This window comes from Labrus bergylta, chromosome 17 (genome assembly GCF_963930695.1).
Source record: "Labrus bergylta chromosome 17, fLabBer1.1, whole genome shotgun sequence".
Lineage (NCBI taxonomy): Eukaryota > Metazoa > Chordata > Actinopteri > Labriformes > Labridae > Labrus > Labrus bergylta.
Genome location: NC_089211.1, coordinates 7,275,308 through 7,303,127, shown reverse-complemented (window position 1 = coordinate 7,303,127; position 27,820 = coordinate 7,275,308). Strand labels below are relative to the sequence as shown.

Below are 27,820 nucleotides of genomic sequence, written 5' to 3'. Positions count from 1 at the left end.
TCCCATGTTGGACTGCAGTACCCATTACAACTTATCAGCGCCCCATAAGTTATTTTATGTAAGTAGCTTTATTTTACCAAACTACATCCCCCTTCAGCCTTGCTGTTGTTCAGCTTCTTCCACTGTGAAGAAACTGGAAGCTTGCAAAATGATTATTTCAAAACGCCTCCAACAACACTGCATAGAAAGCCCTTTATGAGTGCTTTATTATTTGTGTCCTTATAAAATGTTTGTGATTTCTTCCAGATGATTTCTGCATTCTTGAGCCAAAGTCAAACTTTTAAAGAGCTGCAGTATACTTACATCATGTGTTTCCACTCTGTCAGTGTTTTCGTGCGACTGCAGACTCATGCTCGATGTCATCACATACTGCAGGCTGATACGTGACGCACGGTCACGCACAGTCACCCCCCGGCAGCAACGGAGATACCGAGCCAGGAGACTGCGTCCACGAGCCACGCGAGGCAAGTAAGACAACTTCAAACTGAACATAATTTGGGTTTTTCATTTTACGAGCTCAGGTAAATTTCGTGCGTCTTTTTAATGCTGTCCCATATCTGTACGAGTTTCATTCTGCCATAAAATCCTGCGGCTTTTTTTTTCTCGAGTTAAGAGGTTTTATAGAGCTGTTACAGTGTGGGGATTCTTTAAACAGACCACAAACCAGCGTTTTTATTCTCCTCAGCACTAAGCAGAAGCTCACTTCGAGTACAGCAAGTCACGTCCTAATATTTCCTGCAGCAACAGAAACACCAATATATGATTAAACCATTCAAATCATCATGATGCATGTATCTCCCTCTTCATTTTCCGAGACGTCCTGCTGCACTTCCAGAGAGGTACAACTCATGAGATCATTTCACAGTGATTATTGAATCATTTATCACCGTAGCTTCCAATTAAATCATCTTTTATGTCAGACTTATTGACTACAGCACCACAGGAAACAGAAAACTAAGAGATTAGTAGGCCTAAAGCTTGTTTTTTAATCAAAGTGGTTTCCATGTTAAACTATTTAAACCCAAGAGTAAATAAATATGTTAACACTCACTCTTACCTTCTAGATACAAGCTCATTACGACCAACTTTTTAATACTTAATCTGGAGCAAAAAGAGACAAATGTCACATTTTGGAAATAAAATCATCTGTGTATTCAAACATATGACTTTATGTTCGCTCTTCTCTTCCATTTGGCCTCATCCTGATTTAATTATGTGAACTCAGCTGTCGATAAGAGAGACAAGGCTGCACCACAGGCAGCGATGGAAAACTGCAGAGTCAAGTAATGACGGTGGGATAGTTTCCCTGCTGCACGTATCACATTATCAAATTTGCAGTTTCTTCCAGCATTGATACAGACATTTATCAGTACAGCTTTAAATTTAATGTGAAAATGCATCAACATCAGCTGTTTACATACTAGAGACGGTAAAGAAGACCCACCATCATGTTGTCTTTGGTTACAACACCGTCATTTTGTTTCCCCAGTGTGTGTTTTTAGGCGTAATGCTGCGAGTTAAAGAGGTGTGACTTGTAAACAACAGTCACAATGAAACACACACACACACACACACACCCACACACACCTATGTACTCATGTCTGCCTTTAGGTCCATGCCATAGACTACATAAGAGAAGCTGATGTGCAAAAGTGCAAAAAGTGAGTCACTTCCCATAGAGTCCCATGATAAAATGTCAAACTTCAAAGCAGAAATAAAGATGTTTACAGCCTGATAAAATACCAATAAATAACAGAACAGAACAGTTTTGTTCTCTATTAATGTTGCCAACATTTTTGATTCATATCAATACTTTTTGATTCCGGATGTTTTTAAAACGATATATATTTTTGACATTTTTAGGATTGGTTGTATAGAAAAGTACTGAAGCCTTACAAAAAAGCTGCAGTGAGAGATAAAAAGAGAGCAGCTGTGGTTCAGTTAGCTCATCTCTGTACTATTTGATACAATGGCTAAGACACGGTGAAGAGGATAGTGTATCTAAGACGAGAAAGAGTGTGAGGCGACGGAGTGAGAAGCAGAGTGTTCATCCCTGCAGATATCATTCAGAACAGATTGAGACGTAACATTAGCCCTTACATTATTGCTGTCATCGTTGTCTTATGTTTAGCAGCTTTACCGCCTGCAGAACTTCGTCAAACCCAAGTTATGTCTCAGGCTTGAAACAAATAAATAATACAATCCATCTAACGCCAAAAGCTGTCTCAACAACGGGCTGAAGACGCTAGCAGAGTCGCTAGAAATGTTCTCAAAATTGTGTAATAGTACTGAACCTTCTCAGTTGATGGGGTTCTTGGGTTTCTCACACCGCTCCTCTGCTTGTCAACAAATCCCTGTGAGGGGGAGTAATGGGGCACTGTTGTGTGTTTTACAACAGTGCAGTTGCACTCAGAGACCTTCAGTGGGCACCAAAGTGCACCAACCCAAATCCTTACATATTTTTGTTTTAATAGAGACCAACACTGTTTTTTTTACTAGGCTGTTAACATGTTTATTTCTGCTGTAAAAGTTGGACATTTTAACATGGGGCTCTATAGGGATTGATTTATAGGGATTTTGCCTCGTGGCCACTGGAGGAACTGCAGGTTTTTTGCGTATCTGATTTGCATTCCTTTTCTAAGCCCTGGAGGTTATCTTTGGTCCAGGTTCACTTTCAACTGGAACGGTTCTCTTTGATAAGGAGTGAACATTTTCAGCTTGTCTTAGTCCTCCTTTATAGTTTCCACATCTTGTACTTCCAATCAGATGATCTCCCACTTCTTATGTTTCTTAAGATCACACAGATCAGTAACGAGTCCCCTGCAGCCTGTCTGATCGCCTCTCTTCAAGACGGATGTGTTCAGACCTCAGCAGGTTGAGCGGACCATCAAACAGGTTCACACTCGGTCCTGATCACACACAAAGCTTTTGTTTGGCAGCTGAATGCAGAGTGGAGCTGAGAGCGTCTCGGTGACAGAGAGAAGAGCTTTAAAGGAGCTCTGCATCCTGCTTGTTGCTATGAAACTGAACAAAAGCATAGCTGGCTAACTTAACACGAGGTTAATGATGACATAAAGAAGGGCAACAGGAAGGTTTAACACTTCAAACAAATCAGAGAATCTCCCTCAGGTGCTTCATTAAACATACATTTGAATCAGAATCTCACTTAAAGACAATTACTAACAATGTTTCTATTTATTCTAACTCAACTGATTTGATGAATAAAACAATCAGATCAGGTTTAAGACATTTTGGTTATGTCCAGGAAATATTTCAATCAGGAGGATTTGCACAAGCTGTTATGGTTTCTACAGTTTATTTTATTAAAGGCCACATTTTATACAAAATCCACTTCACCATGTTCCTCTAACTCCAATATGTGTCTCTAGTCTGTCTACAAACCCCCCAATGATGAGAAAAGTCCATCCTCTCCATCTTCTGCCTGCTCCACTTTTCAGAAAATGTGTGCTCAAACAGGCCGTTTGGAAATGTTCCCTTCATGACATCACAAAGAGCAGTAGCCCCTCCCCCAGGTGGGTGACACTCCCACAGCTAGGTGTTTGTTCTGCCCTCTGAGTCTGCCTTCTCACCATAAACAATAGAGCATGGAGCGAGAAAGCCAGAGCCACTCAAGCCCTTCCAGAGAGGGGGCGTGGTCAGACACAGCTCATTTACATTTAAAGGTACAGACACAGAAACAGCCTGTTCTGAGCAGGGCTGAAATAGAGGGGTTTATAGGCATGATCAAATCCAGGATCAGAGTGGATTTAGAACAAGAAACTTCACACATGTTTTGAGGAGCTCTGAGACTTATTTAAACTGGTTGAAGACGAGGAGGATATGTGACCTTTAAACTTGAATTTCTTGAATTTCTCTCATGGAAATACAAAATGTCCATAAATACTCTACAGCAAATTCAAATCATCACCAAAGTGTTTTCTATTAAATTCAGGGTTTGTCACAAACAAACCACACACACACAGTAGAACTTTTACACATCAAGTCTGCAGGGGCTCCAGCAGAAGGCGCTCATGTTACACAGAAAAAGACCAATTCCATTGTAAAGCTAACGAGAAGACATTAAAAAAATGTATGCACACAGTTAAGAGTAAAAGTGTAAAATTAGGAAGAAGAGAAGCTGATGATGGCCGTTGGTGGAATCGTTTTCTCTGCAGCGTTTGCAAAATAATTTAACTTTTTATTTCCCAATGATTTGAGTATTTAAAAAAAGGAATCATCTGACCTGCAGACAAACCCATGAAAACAAAGTGAATAAAGTGCCTACTTTAACTGGTATTGATGTTTTTATGGAGCAGGATGACCTACATTTACAGTTAGTAATACACAGACTATTGATCTGGGCCTGCAGCATAATGTGCAATTTAATCTGTCAGTCATATTTAGAGTGAATGTGAAGGGAAAAATTGTCATGTGTGTGTGTGATTCAAAGTAAGAAATTGTTTTTGAGTGTTTATTTTAACACCTTTTTACTAAGGCTGTCTGCATTGAATAAAGGTCTGAAATTAAAGCAATACTTTTGTTTAATCTCATGTTATTTTGTCCCTTCAGGCTCACCGTAGATAGTGGTCCTCAGTGTCTCCCTGTAGTCTCAGTGATTTAAAAGAAGGACACTGCTGTATCTTTGAGTGCCTGGTAACCTTTGTTACCGTTCCTTTGAGCTGTTTGACGCCAGTTTGTGATCCCTAACCACTTCCTGTTTCTGTGCTTCAGTTCATGTCCTCACTTTCCATACCAGAAGGGCCCTACTGTATTTCAAAATAAAAGCATGGTTGAAATCAAAAAGCAAGTAAAGTACTCAGCTTAAGACGGTACAAAACTTCAAAATAAAAGCCTAACAAACTTTATTTTTATGGGCAAAATAAGGGAATTTCCAATGCGATTGAAAATGTGATTAATTTAAAGACATTTAGATATAAATAAATAAATGAACTGATTTATAAATCAATGGTTGTTAACTTTTTTAGGGCAGCGTGTCATTTCAAAACATGAACTATCCCTTTAACAGCAGTATGGCCCATATAGCTGCCTCCCTTTGTGTTGGTTTCCTCCGTTACCCTGACAGTCAGCTGTCTTTGTGTTTGGCCTGTGTAGCCTCAGCTCGCTCTCATTTCTTTCTGCTGCTGCTTTGAAAACCTCGTCTGCGTTTCCAGCTCAGTCCAAGGACTCCGTGGCAGACTCAAGTTATATTTTTTGTATTTCTGTGTGTTTTTGATTTGTCACAGATGGAGATGTCAGCGCACCATCAGCCCACGGGCACGGTGAAGAGGAAGAGATGGGGTGGTCTGAGGCAGCAGTGGAAGCTTCTGGGATTATTTGAGATCGATCCGCAGCACGAGTTTTACAGCCTGACCTGCATGATGAAGGATGGGCTGGCTGCAGCCACGCAGAGCAGCGTCGACAGCGCACCCACAGTGAGTACGAGTCAGGCAACAAATGCACCACATCATCCACCAACAGTCCTGGTTCTGGTCCCTAACAGACTCAGACTGTTGTTCCAAGTGTCTGACATCATCACAGAATTCATAAAGAGATCGACCTTTTTGGACACCAGTTACATCACTCTCTTTAAAGACCCCACTGATAAAAACTCCAGATTTATGGCTGCATCATTGTGGTAGTACATTTGTGTTATTGTGTCCCACACAAATGCTGTCCTATGTCTGCTCTAAGCTTATTAAACACCAAAGCACAACAAAAACACAAAACCACTTACCGATCAGTGCAGAGGTAGATCAGAAGCTCCCGTGTTCTGTGAGATGTGATCACTGTTTTTATCAATGGTGTCTGGTGTCTGTAAAGAGAGCGACGCAACAGCTGTTTGTGGTGGAATAAATCATCTCCCTCTTTAATAAAAAGGTCTATCTCTGCAGGGATCCTTTCTGTAATGATGTCAGACACTTAGAATAACAACCGGTGCCTGTGAGGGACAAAAACAACAACTTTTAATGGACGTACATTGATCATTTGCACTAAAGGATGAAGTTGCAGACATCACAGCCTGTATTACTGCTGAATCATTATGTCAACACTTCCTATAACTACTATAAAAGTCATTTAGACCCCAAAATATGTAAATAAAAAAAGGTCAAGGTTTAAAAATACATCAAAAGCAGATTTTCACATCAGACATCACATGAGCTCTAAAGTTCAAAGTGAAAGATGACAGACAGACTTAACGTCTCTCCTCATGAGCAAATCTAATTAGAGTTCAGGTTTCAGTTGTGTTTTCATGAAGCTCTTTCGTGAAATTCATGCACTTTTTGAAATATATGAAAAGGGGAGGCGGGGTCACAGCTCACAGAGGGAATCCCTCCTGAACGAGGCCTTAACCCGGAGAGGTATGCAGAGTGAATGAAGTCACCGAGCAGGTCAAAACAAACTCAAAAACACACACACACACACACACACACACACACACACACACACACACACACACACACACACACACACACACACATAGAAGGATACTGCTGCAGTCTAATCCCGGCCAAACAGTAAGCGCTGACTCAACAGGCCTAACCGTCCTGTCTGTTGTGTTTAACTGCAGAGTTCCAAAAACACAGCAAACACACACACACACACACACACACACACACACAAACACGCAGACACACTCACACAAAAAGACACACAAACACACACTCACGCACACATGCACAGCCACACACACACTGACACAAACACACACTCACACACAAACAAACACACAAAAACACACACACACACACACACACACACACACACACACACACGACACAGACGCACACAAAATCGCAGACACACACACACACAAAAACACAGGCATACACACACTGACACAAACACACACACACACACACACACACACACACACACACACACACACGACACATACAAACACACACACACACACACACACACACACACACACACACACACACACACACACACACACTCACACACTCACTCTCACACACACACACACACACTCACACACACACACAATAATTCACTCCTCATAAACCCTCGAACTCTTCCACATGTTCTGTTAAAAATACACAGTAGATTAACAGAAAACAGACCACCAAAATGAAGTGGTAATTATGTCAAATTAAATACATGTAAGGCGTAAAGTGCTCTGAAACCATAACAGCTACATCCACCTGTCTTCAGGTTTACTTTTACATCTGAGAGACCACTTTAGATTGTTAGTGCCGGCTACACACTGGACCATTTTCAAATCTTAACCGCTTTTAGAAATGTGGGCGAATTAATAATGCCAATCTGTGTAATGTTTATAGAGTGTTATTGTGGGGCTTAGTTAAAAGAGGAAATATTATCTGGTCAAAATATAACATGAATCAAGCACCAGAGGAGGTTTGTGACCCTGTATAAACCAGCTCTCTCAGAACGCTCCGTTTTGGTGTGTGTGTCTCTTTAAATGCAATGACCTCCCCTGAGTTTCCCCGTAGACATCACTCCTCTGTAGTGAGAATAAAAATGGCGGACCCGTGCTAAAGTTTTGCTCTAGGCTGGGGGTGGAGTCCATGTGTGGAGATACCAGAGGAGGGGAGGGTATTTTCTTTTTACCAGAATCCCACTGTGACATCACAAAGAGAGCAAATTTGAAACTGAGAATGTTTCTCTGTTTTGTAAGACTTATGCAGACCACAAACAAAGGATTGAATGGTTTTATTTCACATTTTGTGAGTCAGTAGACACTCAGGTTACCAAATATATGTCAAAGTGGATTTTTCATTAATATATTCCCTTTAAAGTCGGTGACATGTTTCCTCTTTGTCCCGCTGCAGGCTGAACTGACAGACGATGATTTCACTCTGCAGGCCACTCAGATTCACAAGGTATGGAGATGTGTCACCGTTCAAAATATGTTGGGTACTTCCTCATTCAAATGTAGCTGAATGTGTGTGTTCACGTGTGTTTTGGTTGTGTGTGTGTGTGTGTGTGTGTGTGTGTGTGTGTGTGTTTTTGGATGTGTGTGTTTGCAGGACTTTACGATGGAGACGTTTGCGGGACCCGTGTTCGCCAGCCTTCGTGGCTCTCTGGGAATGTCGGAGCAGGAGTACCAGCAGTCGCTCTGCTCGGAAAACTGTTACCTCCAGTTCATCAGCAACTCCAAGAGCAAGGCCGACTTCTTCTTGACGTGAGTTCCTTGCTGAACATCTGTAACCTTTTGTTTTTTAAGGTATTAAAGATTTTAGCTCAAATCTGGTTTGAGCCCAAAATCGTAAATATAACTCTTAATCTAACCCCGGTTGCAATCTTAATCTCAAAAGAAACGACAAAGGCGTACAGTAGAGGCTAACAAATGTCTGGCACATAGTCCTTGTTCCTGGATCGATATGACCATTAGCACCATAGTGTTTGAGTATGGCTCCTGCCTGATCCCTGCAGGAACAACTCAATTATGAATGAAAGTCCAACATTAGTGCTTGTATGGTTTTTGTCCCTGACAGGCTCAGGTTGTCTGACATCATTTACAGGAAGAATCCCCGCAGAGAGAAACCTTTTTGTACACCACTCTTGTTAAAGTTGTATTTTCAGGCCTTTTATTGGATATGACAGCTGTAGAGAGACAAGAAATGTTCGGATTTAAGAGTAGGGGATGACATGCAGCAAAGAGCTGAGGTCGGATTCCAACCCACATCCGCTGCGAGGAGGACTATAGCCTTTGTACATGGACCGTGCTTCATAACCACTAGGCTATCCGGTGCCCCATCTCATGAATCATTTAGAGCTTTACATTTTTTTAAATATGTACTCAGATTATTGCTGCTGCAAGAGAAATTACAAGTTTAATAACCAGTATTAATTATCCACAAAACTCATGAAAATGTCACAATATTTTTTTTGTGTGAAATCAACGAACACATTTTTCACCCTGACTTCATTCAGAAGTTTTCCTGCCAGTCATTTAGAAATATTTACACAAGTAGCCGAGCCACCTGTGCCATCGTGTTTAAATCATTTATATGATATGCATTAACTGTCATCATATCGTCGGACTCTGCTGCGACGTCCTCTGATTCGTCGTTAACATTTCCCAGTGACGTCCTTTTTGCGCCATGTCCCGCCTCCTGAGACCCCCCCTTCCACAACGGGAAAATGTCCTGCTGTAAGGGAAATGTTTGAAAGAGTAACTCAGGAAGATTTCAGAAACAAGCTGTTCTGAAATGTTCTGAATATTGTCAGTGCATGTGTGAAAAGGGCTTCAGACAGAAAATGGACTAAAGATGACTCATCTTGTTATGAGAACGGCAGGACTTTGGGTTAGAGGTCTTCTCACTTTCTGCTTTTGACCCTCTAGAAATGATAAACGCTTCTTTTTGAAGACCCAGAACAAAAGGGAAATCAAATTCCTTTTGGCCAACCTGAAGATCTACATGGAACACCTGAGGAAGTACCCGCATTCACTGCTGGTCAAGTTCCTGGGTAAACACACACACACACACACACACACAAACACACACACATACACACACACACACACACACACACACACTCACTCACACAAACACACACATCACAGACAAACACATACACACAAATGCACACACATACACATCACAGACACACACATCTAACACACACGCACGCGTAACACAGAGATTTCAATTCAAGCCAATAGAAAGAGAATGACGTTTATATAGTGACTCCCTAAAGTGTCTGCACGCGACCACTACGATCTCCGTGCACGTAATTAAACAGCTGTATTCTGTTTTCTGTTTGTCAGTATGTTGTTCTCCTCTCTTTTGTGGATGTTGTCATTCCATTGGATTACACATAGCATTGATATAAAGACAAACACAAACACTCACACATTTACACACACACCAAACCGACACACACTCAAACACACACACATGCACGCGTGAACACACACAAACACACACACACTCAAACACACACACTCAAACACACGCACACACAAAAGGACGATCTGTTTTTGGTCAAGACCACCACTGAAAGTCTATTTTTCCACGTCATTACTGGGATCAGAAGGAAAACTCCCCTTTCTAAAAGAACAAATAACTTCAATTAATTTGTAGTTTGATTTTTATCACCCAGTTTCAGTGATATTTATGGTCTTGGTCTTGGTCTTGGTCTTGGTCTTGGTCTTGTCCTGGTCTCGTCCTGTCTTGGTCTTGGTCTTGGTCTTGACTCTGCCTCGATCTCTAAATGTCTTGGTCTCGGTTCGTGTTGTCTTGACTACAACACTACCAAAGACACAGGAGGAAAGCATAAGTTGTACTTGGTTTCATCAGCTTAGTGAGATCCCTCTGGTTGTTGCATCCTAACAGCAAACATGCAGTGTCATAGTTGGTTTTCATTAGACAGCCTGGCTGAAGATCTAAGTGATTTTAAGATGATCAGAGGGCAGTTAAAAAAGCAGGTCTTTGGAGAGCCACATGGGTGTTCATCTGGTGTTGCTTAGTGTGGGTGTCAGCATGTTTTACATTGCAGAGTATTAAGGCCTTCATTGGGAAGAGGCATGTGTTCAATTTAAATCCTTAGCCCTGATGAAATAAAGACTTCTTGTTATTTACCCCTACGACTGCCTCAGATCGTTTTAACCACTCCAAATAAATAATAAATAAATAACTTTATTTATCCATTAGGAACTTCATTTGTGTAAAAGAGCATCAGTACACATACAGCTAGACACAAAAACAACAGCAGAAACACACACATACAAGTGGCTCTATTAAAAGCATGATAAATAGGTCATAAATAATTGTTATGAGTGGCTCAATTAGTCTGGAAAGTGAGAGATCTGTATCTGTGGCCTGAGGGGAGACGTTTGTAGAGATGGCAGAGTGAGTGTGTGTTGTCTGAGGCTATGTGTTGTCCTTTTAGTTTTGTTCTCCTGTTGTAGATACTGATCAACTCAATTAATATAAACCACTTTTAAAAATCTATCACATGAGGAACTGGAAACCAGTGTAAAGATTTGGATAAAAGGGGAAATGTGCTTCTTTTCTTCATTTACACGAGACCTCTGGTTGCAGATTGATGAAGAAGTGGAACTTGGTCTTTGTGGTAAGACCAACATGAGCACTTCATTTTCGATCTGTTTTTGGACAAATTATCCCCCCCCCCCCCAAAAAAAAAAAATCACAACACATTTGCCGAATAGATACTTTTTTTTACATTTTTTTATTTTTTTTTATATAAATCGGCTTTAAAACCAAAAAAACAATGAGTTTGAAATATGTTGTTGTACTGGACTGAATGATTCCTCGTTTGTTGTTTTTCCAGGTGTGCACAGGATCAAAATCCCTCACAAACGGAAGGTGAGCTCCACATTTAAAACTCTTCTTCTGCACTATGTTTCATCCTGACGGCGCACCATCAAGCTTATTCCCACTCGTCCTTTTTCACAGAAATACTTCATCGTCATGCAGAGTGTGTTTTATCCAGACGATAGAATCAACGCCAGGTAAACAACCAGCCTGAGCAGCGGTACTTCAGTGCTAACGGCCTCTGATGACATGCCTTTTATCAAATCCTCAGGTACGACATCAAGGGCTGTGAGGTGAGCCGTTGGACCGAGCCGGCGCCAGAGGGAAGCCAGATTATCGTTGTCCTCAAGGACCTCAACTTTGAAGGCCAGTTCGTCACTCTGGGTGAGGGAGCATGATGTGATGTTGACACGAGGCATTGTTGCACCCCCTACAGGACAATCACCATATTGATTTTAAGGCAAGATGAGGCGAGGATGGTTGATTTGTTTTTAAAGTGTACCCAGTGGTGAATCTAGAGTCTGCTGGGGCCCTAGGCAAAAATCATCCCCCCAAACCAGTGTTCATCAGCATCATGTCCGCCAGCGTCCCGATGCTTCCTCCTCTTCCTCTTTCTTTTTTCCCTCCTATAGACGGATCATTCTTTTTCATTTTTCTTTGATGACTCTCATTTGAAAAACTTTGGTTTTCACAGCAATCAGCAGGGCAACGAGAGTGAGTGCTTTCAGATGGGGCCTACTTGGGGAGGTTTCCTAATGTCGTTGCAAAATTTGTACATTTATGGCCTCTGCTTTGGTTTAAGCGGAGCGGAGGAAGATGAAGAAGAAGTGTTCTAGAGAAAACGTTTTAAGGTGAGGGACTGGAACGGTTTATTTGAACTTCAAAGATGACTTTTAAAAGGCGGATGTCCAGCGCTCCCTCTCGCTTAAACGCTCCATCATTACAGACACACTCCTTTGATAAGTGAGGTCCACTTTACAAGTGTTGCAGGCGATCCTTTTCTTTGCGGTGTCGAGGGTGGAAATCCTCACAAACATTTGAACGCGTCGAGGGAAAGCCAATGAAGCCAATGTGGAAGTTCAAAATCCTGCAGTTTGTCGAGTGTCCACCAGAGGCTGGCTCCAGGAAACCTGGAAGTCACGCACACATGAGCCTGTCGTTAGGTGGACTTAAAATTAGGGTGAGACAGGCTTTCCAGCATGGCCCCCTGCAGGAACAGATGGCTGACACAATTTCAATTTAAATCCTTAGCCCTGATGAAATAAAGACTTCTTGTTAATTACCCCTGCGACTGCCTCAGATCGTTTTAACCACTCCAAATAAATAATGTTGGTCTTTGTGGTAAGACCAACATGAGCACTTCATTTTCCTGCTTGTTTTCTAAGAAATGTTGGGTGTTCTTTGTGTGTGTGTGTGTGTGTGTGTAGACCGGCAGCGTCCCTGGCTGCTGCGGCAGGTGGAGATTGACACACACTTCCTGCGGAGGCTCCATGTGTTGGACTACAGTCTCCTACTGGCCCATCAGCCTCTCCACCAAGACGAACGCCATCAGAGCCTCTCCTTCGCTACGCTCATCATGAGAACCAAAAAGTCAGTGTCTTTGGGGTGTTTAGTTTTTGTATTTCATGATTTGAATATTTGCTGCACTCTTAGTTCTGTCAGACTGAACCATAAAACAAGAACCCAAATGCACGACTCTACAACACTTGAGCAGAAATGAAGTCCGCTTATTCAGAAACAGGTCGGTACACAAGAATCCAAATTTCAGGCAGCGGTAGACGGCAGGCTAAGGCAGGTAAAAATCCAGAAACTGGCCGAAACTATTTAACTAGGAAGAACATACTAATAAGGCTGGGACGAAGTCACAAAGGAACCATACGAAGGAGGGGAACACAGAGACTAAATACTCAGGGGGAGTGAAGACGACTAGACACAGGTGAGACACATCAGGTCATCACAGATGCAGGAGACACAGGCGGGAGGGCAGGAAGCAAAAGATCTGAAACAAGACAATAAGGTATCAAAGTAAATAAGGAAGCACAAGACATAAACATATGAATAATAGAATAAAGAAACTATACTATCCTGTAGCCTTGACAAGTTCTGTGTGTCAGTCTAACTCAAGCACACTGTCTAAATACGTTAGCTACATTAAATGTACTGTAGCTAACGTATTCAGGGTCCAAAAAAAGGGGTCTGAAATGTTAGCATCGAAGACTGAAAAAAACTTCAGTTCCTTAAGTGTCCACTTGAGGTTGTCTGCAAAATAAATCCACATTAGGTCCCTTATTAAAATGTCCATTTCTACAGCATAGTCAAACAGTTTACAGCCTGTTACAAAAAAAGTCTCAGTATTGCTCAGTTTTTTTTTCATGGTGACTGTAAGGTGTTGTAATTTTTTTTAATATTAAGATATTTTTGCTAGGAAACTGAACGTCAGCCTCAGCACCACCTCTTTGTCTATTTCTAGATTGATCAAACATTAAGGGGAGACAGCATTCACTTTGTAGGGCTTCAAATCACCTCTTTAGTAACCAATTGATGAACTCACTGAGACGTGCATGTGTTTTACAGTCTATGGCTGTCAGGAAGTCAGACAGTATTGGGAAATAGACACGTTTAGAACCATATTGTTGCCTTTTCACATTTACGTCATCGAAATCTCGTAAATCGACTCACTTCCCATGTCAGCACTACTGAGTAAGGGTGCTGAGAGAGAATGAAAGCAGCATTCATTTTGTCCTCTTGAAAACGTAGAGCATACTGACTCATAGCTGATGCAGATGAGCTCCAATCTTAGCCACATTCTGATGTCACTTCCTTTGAATCATGCAATTTAAACAATCAAACACACACCCAGATATGGTGCATTTGATTCTGATGCAAGTCCCTCGACTCAGGCACACTATCAGGGAAGTTCATCTTTGAAGCAAACTGACTCATCTATCCGCCGCCGTCTTGGAAATAGCCTTTGTCTAGTAATCAGAGAGGGTTCAGGGCTATATTAAACACTTACACATAACATGTGCTTAAAGTGGCGGGCTGAGGTGTCTGGTGGTGTTGTCTTTGTCTGCATCCCTGGCCACAGGAAACATGCAGTGTCGCCTTGACATCTGTTTCCAAACAACTCCATGTCTGGGGCCTGAATGTAATTTGTACAGTCTCCCGGTATGACCTCTGTTGTTATGTTGTATCTCTGCTATTGTTCTAGTATAGGGGACTCTGTGTTTGATTGGGATTGGCACTTGATTGCAATTTAAATGTCTCTCGTTTATCAAACTTCTCAGTACAAGTTGACCCAAAAAAAATCAAACAGAATGAAGAGCAAACCATAACATGACATAACTACTAAGAAAAAGAAAGATGGCAAAACAACAACAACAAAAAAAGAGAAATATGGAATATAAACCCAATCTAAGTTCCCCATCAATCTAACAACCACTTCACAGACAGACAGCGCCAACAAGGTAGATAAGCAGAAGGTGAGGTCATAGAAAGGTAAGTTTTGCAGCGATGCCTAAAGTGTGGGCTGTGAGGATATTACAGGTGGGCCATGAAACAGCCACTACATTTTGCTCGTTTGACAGATCAAGGAGACACCTTTAATCGCCAACGTTCAGATTCAGGGAGTAGAAGATGAACATAGTAAAAGTACAGCTGAAGACTCAGATATGGTTATGATCAAAACTACAGATCAACACAAAATGGGCGTCACCAAACTCCACTAACAACAATCTGCTAAAGAGAAGAAGAAGACCTCTAAGTTTCAAGCCCCTTTTACAAATATTGTCATGATTTTTGTCTTTCTCATGTTGTGTTGGATGTTGCGGACACTTCCTGCTGCACACTCCTGCTTCATTATGTATGCTGTCAATGTCGTGCTGTGCTGTTTTCATCAGTTAAAAATTATGTTTTGGCTGCGTGAGAAGGAAATTGAGTGAAGAGCTGTGGAAACTTGTCTAACAATGCATGCCTGAGAGTTATTTGCTTAAAATAACATTAACGACATTAAGTCTGTGAGTGCTGTGACTCATCCTGCTCTCCATAATTTTTCTGATTCAGGTCTGTGAATCCAGGCTCCAGCCCGGTCCACTCGGGCACTGCAGCTGTCCCTGGTGCAGTCCCAGAAGAGGACTCGGTCTTACTTTTGTCTGAAGTAGAGGGTGGCCGTTTGAAGCCAGAAGATGCTTCAGGCGGAGGAACTCTTCAAACATGCCCTGAGCATTCAGGGCTGGACGGGGACGCATCTGAGCTTCCAGACTTCAGGGCCCAAAACCGCCGTTTATTGCCCAACTTAAAGAATCCTCTGCATGTCATCGATGGGCCGGAGCAGCGCTACTTCATTGGAATCATTGACATTTTCACAGTTTACAGTTTTAAGAAGAGGCTGGAGCATTTTTGGAAGAGGCTGAGGCATCCAGGCCGATCCTTCTCCACCGTAAGTCCACAGACTTACTCCGTCAGGCTTTGTCACTGGGTACAGGACCACACCAAGTAGAGCAGGGAGGCCGATTTCCAAACAGCTGCTTGATAAACCAAAGCTCCCACTCCTGAGTACACAGACTGTTGGGTTTCAGGCTTCTTGAAGCCACGCAAAGTTGCTTAAGTGTAACCATTAGGTCAGTTCAGTCTTTTCCCAAACTTGTACTTTCTACCAATATTCACGATGAGCCGCCAAACTGTCAATGAGTTACGGCTAATTTTCTGCTAAGCCCCGCCTGCTGAGATTGAAAAGATGGCAGAGTGTATGTCAACCAGTCATTGCTCATGTATAAACTAGCATCATACCTTAATGGTTTAGACCCTTAACTATCATAGAGGCTGCCAATCTCAAATGAAGGCCCAGATTAAAAATGAAAGCAAAAGAAACAAATGTACACAGTCTGCCGGTGGGTTAGGGTAAAGGAACACTTCTGCTTTTTGCCAGAATATAACAGAAACCAACATTTGGTGGGTTTGTCACGAGACAGGATTTAGTATTTTGGTAGACTTAAACCGCAGACATTATCCACTGTGGTTGCCTAAACTTATTTTTGGTAAAATATTCCAATACTCAGCATCCCAGTGTGTTGTCACTCGGGACCAGTTTGAGAATGATCTCATCAACTTTGTTGAAAGTAACATTAACCAAGTTTTGTAATATTTGAACAAAGACATTGATTTATTCCACGACCTGTGCCAACCCCACACTCTTGATCAGCACCCTTTTACTGCCGTGATTCCAGGACCAGTGTTGCCAGATGGAAAATACAGCAATATCGTACTGCGACTTTAAAATGATCGTAATCATTTAAAGTATCGAACATATTTAAAAAAAGAAACATGCCCTCAATACCACACTGAATGGCAAAACTATGCCCTGCACACCATAAGAATGTAAGTAACAAATGAACACATTATTCAAGTGTTGATTTTTGGCTCCGCCTCCAGCCGCTGTGAAGCTAAGCTAGTAGCATCTTAAATTGTTGTGACATGCATTTTCCTACAGTCTGTCTGGCATAAGGAACCACAAACGAGTCAGGGCATCAGGTGATGACTCATCTGGCAGCAGAGTGGCGGGTCAGGTGTGGATGTGAATCAACACTAGATGTCACATATTTGGAAAAAGTGGCATGTTAGTTTTTTCAGTTTCTTGTCACACACTTGTTATTCGGAATCTCTTGTAGCCTTTATTTGAGAGAACTTCTTTAAAAATATTGAAATCTGTGTGACTGACAGTCTGCTTGTAACGTTATCCTGAGTCATAAAACAAAGGGGAGGACCCACGTGCAGAAAAGAAAACTAATGTATTTATAAAAAAAGTCAAAAAGAAAAGCTTATTGTAACCCCCAATCCCCACATACTCTGTGCATGCCACGGTCTGTCAGCGCTGTAGTTCGCTGCCACTCTAGTCCGGGGCGCTACTTGTCAACAGGCAAGGCAGGCAGCTGCTTGGGGCCCCAGACCAGCAGGGGGCCACTGATGGCAGACAAACTTTGAACCAAAAAACCCAAAATGTGCAAATTTTGCCAATGACAGTAGGAAACCTCCCTGAGGGGGGCCCATCTGCCAGCATTCACTCTCATTGCCCTGCTGAACGCTGAACACCGAATTAACATTTGCCTAGGGCCCCAACAGATTCTAGAATCACCACTGACTCTGGTCATTGATTGTGTTTTCAACGCGCACGGACATTGGTGCTGCTTGTCAACAGGCAAGGCAAAAATTTGCAAATCTTGCAATGACAGTCGGAAACCTCCCTAGGGAGGCCCCATCTGACCGCACTTACTCTCATTGCCCTGCTGTACACTGGTTGAAGGGCCACCCAATTGATTTTTGCCTAGGGCCCCAAAAGACTCTAGAATCGTCACCTCGATGGAGTTTGTGGGTATTGGGGTTAAGGCGCATTCACACTAGGCAACGAAAGGGCTCAATAGAAAAAATAATAATAATTCTTTAAAAACATTAAACAGTTTTATATATATATATATATATATATATATATATATAAATGTATGTAGCAGTGAGTGTAATGTGTACGTATGTACGAGAAGGGAAAAACTTGAAGGTGCAGTGAAATGCAACGAGGTATGAACCAGCTACTTTTACTTTAAGATTTCCATCCGCTAACATTTCTCTTGGTGCTTTTGGTGCATTCATGTGGTGTCGGACACATATTCAAGTTGTAAAATGCACATGAACGCCTGCCCAAGTCGGAACAACAACTCGAAATCTTGGGTAAGAATTAGCTACCTGACTGGACGTTTTGATCGTCATCTAAAAATGTTTTGTTAATGTTACGGTATTTTTGATGAGTTCATGTAGTGCACATCAACTTTTTGCTCAAAAGAACGACGGTTCTTGCTTTAAAGGAGTCCTTCTTATTGGTCTGCCTCTTGCCCTTAAACAAGTGGATCTTTCTGTAATGATGTACAGTAACTAACCACTTACTGGAGGTACCATGTTTGTGTGTGTTGGTGTGCGAGTGCGTGCACGATGCTCTGTACAAAAGTACATGGGGCCAAAATGGACGCGAAATGACGCATGGGGTGATGATTAATCATTCAATTTCACAAATTGCATGCCTCATCATGTCTGCACATATTGTGAAATATATGCAATTAAAACATTTTCTCCCTGCACTGGTTGGATGTATAAACCTTCTGTACCCTTTTTTGACTTACTCACTGTGGAAAACAATTCCAAATAAGAGAGGTGCCTTTTGATCTACCTGGTTTCTCAGAAAAGTGCCAGTAATTGTGCAGCTGCATGGCCACATTTACATAATAGTTTATTTCTGTTTATCTATTTATTTCTGTCTCCTCAATGATCAGCTCGGAATATCGAGAGACATTAAATGACTACAATATGTTTGGTATTCATGTTGTGTAAACACATTTTGAAATCCTATCTACGTCATGGCTGTTGTTATCTGATGCAATGTGAAGCTGGGATGCTGTTGCAGTTTCACAATGTTCTGTTCCAGGTGTCAAGTTGTAAAACTGTTATAACAGAAATGAACGATCAGACCTCCATACAACAAACAAACATTTTAAGATTTATTTTTGGGCTTTTTGTGCCTTTAATGGAGAGAGATAGGACAGGGGATAGAGTTGAAAATCAGGGAATGACATGTGGGAAAGGAGCCACAGGTGGGATTCGAACCTGGCCGGCCCACTTGGAGTACCATGGCCTCCATACATGGTGCAAGCGCACTAACCACTGTGCCACCAGTGCCCCACAAATGAACATTTTAAACGTTTCTGTCTTCTCCTCTTGATGACAGACCTGACTAATTTACAAATCTGCATCATGATGTTATTTCAGCAAATTTAAGAGCCGTTGTTTACAAGTAATTCACAAGAACATCTGTCTCTTTTTTGTGTCCATACCACTGAAGTGACCCAGAGTAGAGTCTCCGTGTAACTTACTATTTACAGTTCATCTCTGACTCGCCAGAAACTCGTGAACATGAACGGAGGCTGTAATCCTCGTTGCAGCGACCATTGTTTTGTCAGCTGTCCTTTCTAATAAAGGCCAAAACAAAAAATAAGAAAAAGAATGGGTTGAGGCAGTTCAGATCGGCTGAAGGCTAATATTACCTTTTGGTTGAGTAACGTATAACGATAAGAATGGTATAAATTCTTAGATAGCCTTATGTTAATTAGTACATTTCAACCTCATGCAATGTTATCTAGGGAGTGGTTGAGTGCTAGCATGAGCTGTAATGCTAGCTAATACGTTATTTAATATGTTTTATTTTTACTTGAATTATTGCACATATGTCCCTTCTGATTTTCTCTTTCCGTTTGCTTTTCAGTTGCTAATTGTCAGAGAATCAATGAAATGATGGAGATTTGTCAGGCTCTTTAATTTATTTATTTTATGAGTTGCATTTAAGCGTCCCACTCTGAAAGTAACATCAGAGGAAAATAGATTTGTTGAATAGAAAACATGGCCCTGAGACCAGCTACAATGAGTCACAGTTTTACTGTAAAAACAGGATCATGTTGATCGAGACGAGCTTTGTTTTCAACACTGTAAAAAACCAAAACGTCATCATGATGTTTACATTTTTGTTCATGAAAGGAAGCAGGTTTTGTGGCTTTGACTCACTTCCATTTTGTGTGATTCCTGTATTGGATGTGCGAAGCACAAATTAAACTTTTTGTTTTGATTTGATTTTCTGTTAATATGACACACAGCACAACATCTGACTCGGCACAAGTGTTGCAAGCTGTCTGCTCAGCAACATCTCAGCTAGTTAAGTCTCTGAACTTTAGGAACACTTTTATAAAGGAAAATAAAATGGCTTGCTCTGAGGTTAATGGTTCAAAGGGAGCGTCCAAGAAGTCATTTTATTTATACCGGTACATTAGCTATAACAGGTATCTGTGTAGACATTGACGGGCAAAATGCCTTGTTTAGTATTCAGTTGGACCAAAAAGCATTTCCAAGAGACGGCTGTTCATTAGGTCAAACCTGACGTTTGGTCCAAATCTGGATCCATTTACCAAGAAGGTGACAGCAAAATTACTGAACTCTGGAATCGTAGCTGCACATATGAAATTGAACTACAGTAGCCGTTACAAGAGTCAATGTCGGAGCACAACTAGAGCAACAATACACTTCCTGTCCAACATCAGAACAGGGACAGCTGGTACAAATGGTATAGCAGGGCTAAAGCCTGGTTTATAGAATCTAGGCGGTAACCTTGCTTTAGTGACCGACGCTGTCATGAGCAATACATAATTGAGTGTTGAGTGTTTGCTTGCTCTGCAACAAGTAGCTACAAACAATTGTCGGCAACGAGATTTCTATGATATGATGATATAGTTACTGTATACTGGAAGTTTCTAGTTCTGCCACATTGTCTGCTTGTTTGTGTACAGGAAACAATGGTAAGGGAAACTGAGTGTATTCAGTTGGAGTTAGAGATTATAAATATTGAGCAGCAGTTGATTCTACTGTGATTATTGCAAACAAACATAAAAGAGGAGACAACGGCGGAGATGATTGTACAGCTTTGGAATGGAAATTAAATCGTGATTAATCACTAGAATAAAAATTGAATTTTCGTACTGTAAACTGGGAGTACTTTACTTGCTGTGTGCTTTTATTTTGAAATAAACTAAGGTATTTCTGGTAGATGGAAAGTTAGGACATGAACTGAAGCACAGAAACAGGAAGTGGTTAGGGATCCCAAAGTGACGTCAAACAGCTCAATGGAACGGTAACAAAGGTCAATGTGTGATGTCATAAGATGGATATTACATTGGACTCGTCAGCTGAGCTGTCCGAGAGTTTGTTAAAGTGAAACGAGACATTCAAAGATGCAGCAGTGTCCTTCTTTTACATCACAGAGACTACAGGGAGACACTGAGGACGACTATCTACGGTGAGCCCGAAGGGACAAAATAACATGAGATTTGAAAAAAATGTATTTCAGTCGTAATTAATCATGATTAACTCGTTAACGTTGACAGCCCTATTAGTCTGTTTCTGCAGTGCAGCAGTGGTCAGACTCAGATGTTAGAATTAACTTTATAGAATAGTTTTTTTTGATATCCTTTATTATTCCCTGAGGGAAATTCGGGATTTACACTCTGTTATTTTTATAAGGACATGCTTCTCACACACATAGTCCCGAATCGCACGCATGCACAAACAGGACCTGTGGACATGCAATGGTGGAGGGATGTCAGAGTGGGTCTGCTACAAGCTGCTAAGCTGGCAACGCCCAGAAAAACTTTCCCTAGGAGTTTTAAGTAGCTGTAGAAAACAATGTGTGCAGCAGTCTTTTGAGGATTCTGTTTATGCCGTCAGAACAGCTGAAGTATAAAGTCATTCTTTTTTTTAGAATTTAGATTACGCTTTATGGGAGGTGCTTCTCCTCCCATCTTCTCCCTTCCCATTTTATGAATGGACAGATGATGATGTTACCGCAGAGTGAAGATCTACATGTGGGCGTTTGGCACTGGCCACACTCTTCCACAGCCAATATAAGCTTACACGTGGTAAAGAGCTCTTGTTTAGTAGCACCCCCTGACAGAGATGCAGCCTGCAGACATGGGACAGAAGCAGATGAGATCCACTGTGCCAATTGAAGAGGCCTGCAGAAGAGTAGATATCCACCAGGACGAGTCTGTGCTCATCCTCCTCCAACACTGCCGGGACATAAAACAACGGGACACTCGGTTCAGACTTGTCTCTCTGCTGCTGCTGCTCGGCTGTGTGTCACTCTTCATTTTCCTCCAGCTTCGGGAATACTATGGATCCACTCGACAAGAGGTACGTTCCAAAAGTTCTTTTAATGGAATTTCTTTTCAGACCTGTGTGCAATTTTGGAATATACAAATGACATCAAGTAGAAAGATGTGCTGGTTGTAGAGAAGGTAAAAAGCAGTGATGTTGCTGTGCCAGTTCCTTTTTTGTAGAAACCATCAATCATTCCTTGAATTAATCTAGCTGTGCACTTAAACGCTCTCTTCCTCAACAGTACCTGTTGTACCAGCCACAGCCCTGCTGTTGTCTTTAAAAATGTATTTATTACCTTTATGTTTTAGAGCTTTTAATGCCTTATAAATAATTTAATACAATTCATCAGAGGGACATTTTCTGATTTGATCTGAGCTGCCAGGTTTGACTTCTGTATATTGTGGTCATTTTGCCTTTATTGGATAGGACAGCTGATAAAGAGGCAGGAAGTGTTGGGAGGAAAGAATGGGGGGGTGACATGCAGCAAAGGGCCAAGGTCGGATTCTAACCCATGGCCGCTGCGACTATAGGACTATAGGGAGTATGCAACATAATAGCCTACATACAACCTACATAGCCACTCGGCTATGTAGGTTGTTTTTTTAGTGCTCTTTGACTTAAGCTCATCATCTCAACTTATAAATAGCCATGGGCAGTTCTAGGCAGGGGCCAACAGGGGCCAGTGCCCCTGTAACACTGAGCTTGGTCCCCCCTGTGGCCCCCCCCTCTAAAAGGAAGAGTCCCCCTCATAACACATACACAGTATTTGACTCAACAACTGGACTCACAGTATTAAATACTGTTACTGAAACAAATATAAATCATGGTATTTTATGTTTTGGTATTGAATGTGCACTATTATTTGGCATAATATATATTTTTAAAGTGATCATCTTTGTCTTTTTTTCACCTGGGTTTAATGTTCCCCTCTGACAAAACAACTGGCCCCAGTTTGGCCCCCTCAGTAAAAGTGGTCTAGAACTGCCACTGTAAATAGCATAAAAAAACAAAACGGTAAAAACAAAACAGGTAGAGCTGCATGTATTTTAATATTTCATGAGAAGAGCGCATTAACTGAGCCTCCCACCTTGAGCATGACGTCACAAAACACTACTACCTCGTGAGTATGACAGGGCTACATTTAAAACCAATTAATTAAACCTTTTTTCCAACCCTTTCCCCAGAACGCTGTGCAGTCAGGTCCCGCCTACTCAAAGCAAGAGTGCCCTTCAGGTATGTTGTGTCATCAACTTCAGTAAAAAAAGTGAGATTTATTCAATTAGAAGTGAAAGAGTTACTGCGCTCTACTCTCCCTGCCAAACACAAGTTACAGAACCTGTTTGTACGTCCATGTTTTATATATAAGACTAGTATTTGTTGCTTCTACTGAGGATTGATTTTAAAACCTCTTTTTCCACTTGACAGCTGATCCTCAATCAATCTCCTCCAACAGACTGTCCATTGCTCTCAGTAAGTCAATTTCCAACACTTTGCACGACTGTTGTTTATCTTTTATATTTACAAAATTAAAGTAATCAATTTATGATGTTAAATTTAGAAATCGATGACAATTTAAATTAGGCTATGGTTATCCGCCTGCGCAAAAATTATGAAAGGGATTCCACAAAGCCTTTTTTTCTGCCCCAAATTTACTATTTTATTCTTGTAAATGTACAACTTTAATCTTGACTTCAATCTTGTGAGATGTATGACTTTAATCTTGTAAATTGACAACTTTATTCTTGTAAATTTAAGATTTGAATCCTGTGAAATTTACGACTTTATACTTTTAAATGTATGGCTTTATTCTTGTAAAATTATTGTAAATCCACTGAACAAATCCCAGAACTCCTAAAAACTCATCATATCTTAAATTATGAGACCCTGAGTCAGCCTTAAAAAGATGGAAAAAGCACATGTAATAAACCACTGAATGCCTGAGATGAAGGCCAGATGACTTTGTTGGTTCACAGCCAGTTTGGAAAACAGACCAACACACTGGTTATGGGTATGTAGTCAGAGCTCCTTTGATTCGACCAGCAGTTCTATGATTCAACAAGTCATCTGTCTCTGCAGAGAATTCCTAGGAGTGACGTTTAAAAAGCTTGTGAAAACAGCAACGTCATGTGCAATATTTGACTAAACCTCTGTGTCTCCTCCTACAGCCTCCATGAAGGTTCAAACAAACAATGATTCAGGGTACTTGAACTGGAGGGGTGAAAAACATCGCACATCCACAGATGCCATCGAGATCTCTAAGACGGGCTACTACTTCATATATTTGACGATAACTTTTAAGTGCGACCTCCAACACCAGGACGAGGACTTTCAGGAGTTCCGTTTGACCCTGCAGCGTTCCAACGAAGGATACGGACCCAAACCCAAACCCTACAACCTCACAACTGCAATGGACAGTGTAGGGTGCAGCCCAAGATCTGACTCTTTGACTCAAGTCAGGACTCTCACGATGGTGCAGCTTTTTTCTTTGATAGAAGGAGATCATGTAAAAGTTTGGGTCAACAAGGGTTTAGGAATGATCATCAAATCGTTCTTTGGCGCTTTTCAGACATAAAGATGAAGCAATCCTGAGGATGTTCATTTTTTTTGTGCACACAAGAAGAAGGAGAAGACATACTTTGTTAATCCTGTGAGGGGAAATTCAATTGTACACTCTATTATTGAACATGCTACACACACTTAAGCTGAAATACACACTGATGCACAAACAGGATCCTATGGAGAGATGTCAGAGTGAGGGGGCTGCACACAGCGAGCGCTCCTGAGCTGGTGGGCTCAGGAAGTGAACTGGCAACTCTCCAGCTGCCACACACATTTCCAGAATTGGTCCGCACCAGGACTTGAGCCGGTGACCTTCCGGTTCCCAACCCAAGTCCCTGCAGACTGAGCTACTGCCTTTCCTTTGCTGTCTCAGTTTAAATTATCTGTACATGCAATATTCATCTTATTTCTTACAATCACCTTATACATAAGCTTTGTATGTTTCTAAGTCCTTCCTGTAGTGGCTAATTACATGGGCTGGGTCCAACTATGCCGTTTTTTTTTTTTTTTTTTTTTGCAATGGCAGCATCCATATAGGGCCCAACAGTCTGGCTCCAGAAGTAAAAATCCTGTTCATTTTCTCCATATAGCGAATTTGATTATTAGCCATAATGTCATAACCATCCAAGGTAGACTGACCACGAGCTAACGGAGTATAAAACAATGGTTTATGCTCCTGTGGGAGACACAAGTTTGTATGATATCAACCTCCTTTTAAGAGAAACAAGATTTATTCGCGATATCGGAATAAAGAACTACACTACCCACAATCTGAGCTTGTTGTTACCATGGCAATGTTTCCCACCCTAAGCACCAAATTTCGCTAGCAGGCTAGATAGTTAATTAGCAAACAGTAAATGTTCTAATAACCTTGTCATGCCGCAGTGAATGAAGTTTATATTTTCCACAACACAACTACAAGATACAATATCATTTGCAATGGATTGTGGGATGGGTAGTTCTTTGACTCCGGACGAAAAATTATGCACACGGTCTTGTACCTTTGCCCCTTTTTTTTCCTCGTTTTTTAATGCCATTGACGTGCAGAATCAAATGTACTAAAGACAGAAGTATTGGTGTAGCTGGTTGTCTTGGTTCCAGGCGCCAATCTGTTGATATATGGATTTTGTGAAAGAAAGTTATGTAAACTATAATTATTAGAGAGATCATCCAGTGATCTATATGGCAGAGCTTATTTAAAATATGTCAAGAACTTGATATGACTAATCTCAGAAAAAAATAAAAATAAAAAAATGTACAAAAAAAATGTATTTGTGATTCCTGTCATATTGTGTTTTGTCCTATACTTCTGTGTCTTCTCAAATAAAAAAAGAATGATGCATGATAACGGGTTTCACTCAACATAGCAAAACTCCCATTAAAAAAAAATCATTCTTGGGGCGTGCTGGTGGCGCAATGGTTAGGGCGCACATCCCATGTATTGAGACTCTCATCTCAAGCGGTAGGCCCGGGTTTGCTTCCACCCATGGCCCCTTTCTGCATGTCATTCCCCGCTCTCTCTCCCTGATTTCCAACTCTATCCACTGTCCTCTCTCAGCATTAAAGGCACGAAAAGCCCCCAAAAAAATTATTCTCGTCGACTCCTGCGCATAGTTAAGACAGCAAAATAGAGCAGAATCGCATCAGCTTCAGAGCAAGAGAAAGAGAGCGGGTGAGCGACTGTCCGCACACTCTTGTAAATGCATCACAACAGAAGCATCTCCTGGCTCTGTTTTAAAAATGTTAATGTACAGCTGCTGATTCTGTGCTGAACTCCAATAAATAACAGAATATCTGTTAATGTAGGCCTACTGCTGCTTTCTGTTGATTCAGCACTGAACTCCTATAAATAACAAAATATCTGTTAATGTAGGCCTACTGCTGCTTTCTGTTGATTCAGCACTGAACTCCTATAAATAACAGAATATCTGTTAATGTAGAGAAGATTAAAGTTGTTTGCTGCAAAAACTAGATTAATTTAGAGAGGAAAACACATTTGATATAAATACAACCCAATACATACAACACAGATAAGAAAAGAGTATGACCAAAAGAAAAAAAGTAGTTTTATGCTGAACGTTTTTTATTTTTTAATATTGTGGAGATTCCTTTGCGTACCACCACAGGGAGCCTGCGTACCACCGGTGCTACGCGTACCATAGTTTGAGAACCACTGTGTTAGACGACATAAACTATGTTAGGTAATACCCCCACCTGTGAATTTTGAAGTTTTTACGCATCCTTAAAAAGGCGGTTGCTAACAAGTGGCTAAATGTGACTACAGTGGTTGTCGGGGACATTAAACATCATCATGCCGGACACAGAGGGCGGGAACTCTCTCACTAGTCGGAGATGTCTCCTGTAGGTTTAATCTTTAGGTTAAGGTGAATATTATGTTAGTAAACAATTTATCAAGGATTAGTTTATTGGAAATCGTCTGAAGCATAACGGTAGTGACGTCACAATCATCCGACCGTGGTGTAGTTCGCTTGGAGCATAACGTTAGCTTTTTACTTCTGTCGGCCGCATTAACACTTCAAACATCATAAAAATGGCGTCCATTTGTGAAGATTATCCTGCTGAACAAAACGCCTACGCTTCAGAAACGTGCGTTTGCCACAGAGCTTATTTTCTGCAATGATCCAAAATGCAATGCAAAAATCCCACAGGTGAATTCTCGTTAGACCCCATGGCGATGCTACTTCCGGGTTGGCCTACAAAAATATGTCATATGGTTTGTTCGCTATAGGTTGATTCATATATTTGGCCCATAAAAACAAGTGTAAAGTAGTAGTGTTTTCTTGGACCTTGCTGTGAATTTAAGATTTTTGTCTGTCTGTGTGTGTGTCTCTGGAGGGTGTGGCTGCAATCAACACCGGGTGACTACACCTGCAGCTCATCTGCTCATCTGCCTCAAGCTAAAAGCCCTGGGCTCAACTTGACTCATTGCCAGATTACTGAGTCTACTGAAGTGGTAGATACTATCGGCTGCTCCTAACATTTGTTAGAGTTTTGTTACTAGCGTTTTACTAGTGGATCCTAACTGATTTTTCTCTCCTGTTGTCCAGATTCTCACCGGTGTCATCTCCTCCAGCCTGCGCTCCTCTCAGACAACTCAACCACTCACCCGCCTGCCTACAGAACCAGCTAACTCCATAGTCTCCTCCACGCCGTCATTACCAGCCAGCCAGCCAGTCAGCCATCCATCTTTTCCAAACCCTGCAATAAAACCTTAAACCCTTCAACTTTGCTGCCGTGTC

At 41.4% G+C, this 27,820-nt stretch overlaps 1 protein-coding gene across 2 annotated transcripts; it reads left to right on the top strand.

Moving 5' to 3' along the window:
* The first annotated feature begins 381 nt into the window (after positions 1-381).
* Positions 382-25,831, top strand: pip5kl1 (phosphatidylinositol-4-phosphate 5-kinase-like 1). Of its 2 annotated transcripts, none has more exons than XM_020640025.3 (13): positions 382-468; positions 5,244-5,432; positions 7,812-7,862; positions 8,010-8,164; positions 9,329-9,453; positions 11,281-11,315; positions 11,406-11,461; positions 11,536-11,648; positions 12,692-12,854; positions 15,327-22,034; positions 23,186-23,234; positions 23,427-23,471; positions 24,167-25,831. In XM_020640025.3, exons 2-10 carry the CDS (start codon positions 5,244-5,246, stop codon positions 15,760-15,762), a joined length of 1,323 nt encoding a protein of 440 aa, XP_020495681.1. In that variant the 5' UTR covers positions 382-468; the 3' UTR covers positions 15,763-22,034; positions 23,186-23,234; positions 23,427-23,471; positions 24,167-25,831. The 2 variants fall into 2 exon arrangements, with proteins under 2 accessions (XP_020495681.1, XP_065821846.1); XM_065965774.1 differs by lacking the exon at positions 382-468 and having other exon boundaries at positions 5,089-5,432; positions 15,327-21,141; positions 21,604-22,034.
* Positions 25,832-27,820: the final 1,989 nt, after the last annotated feature.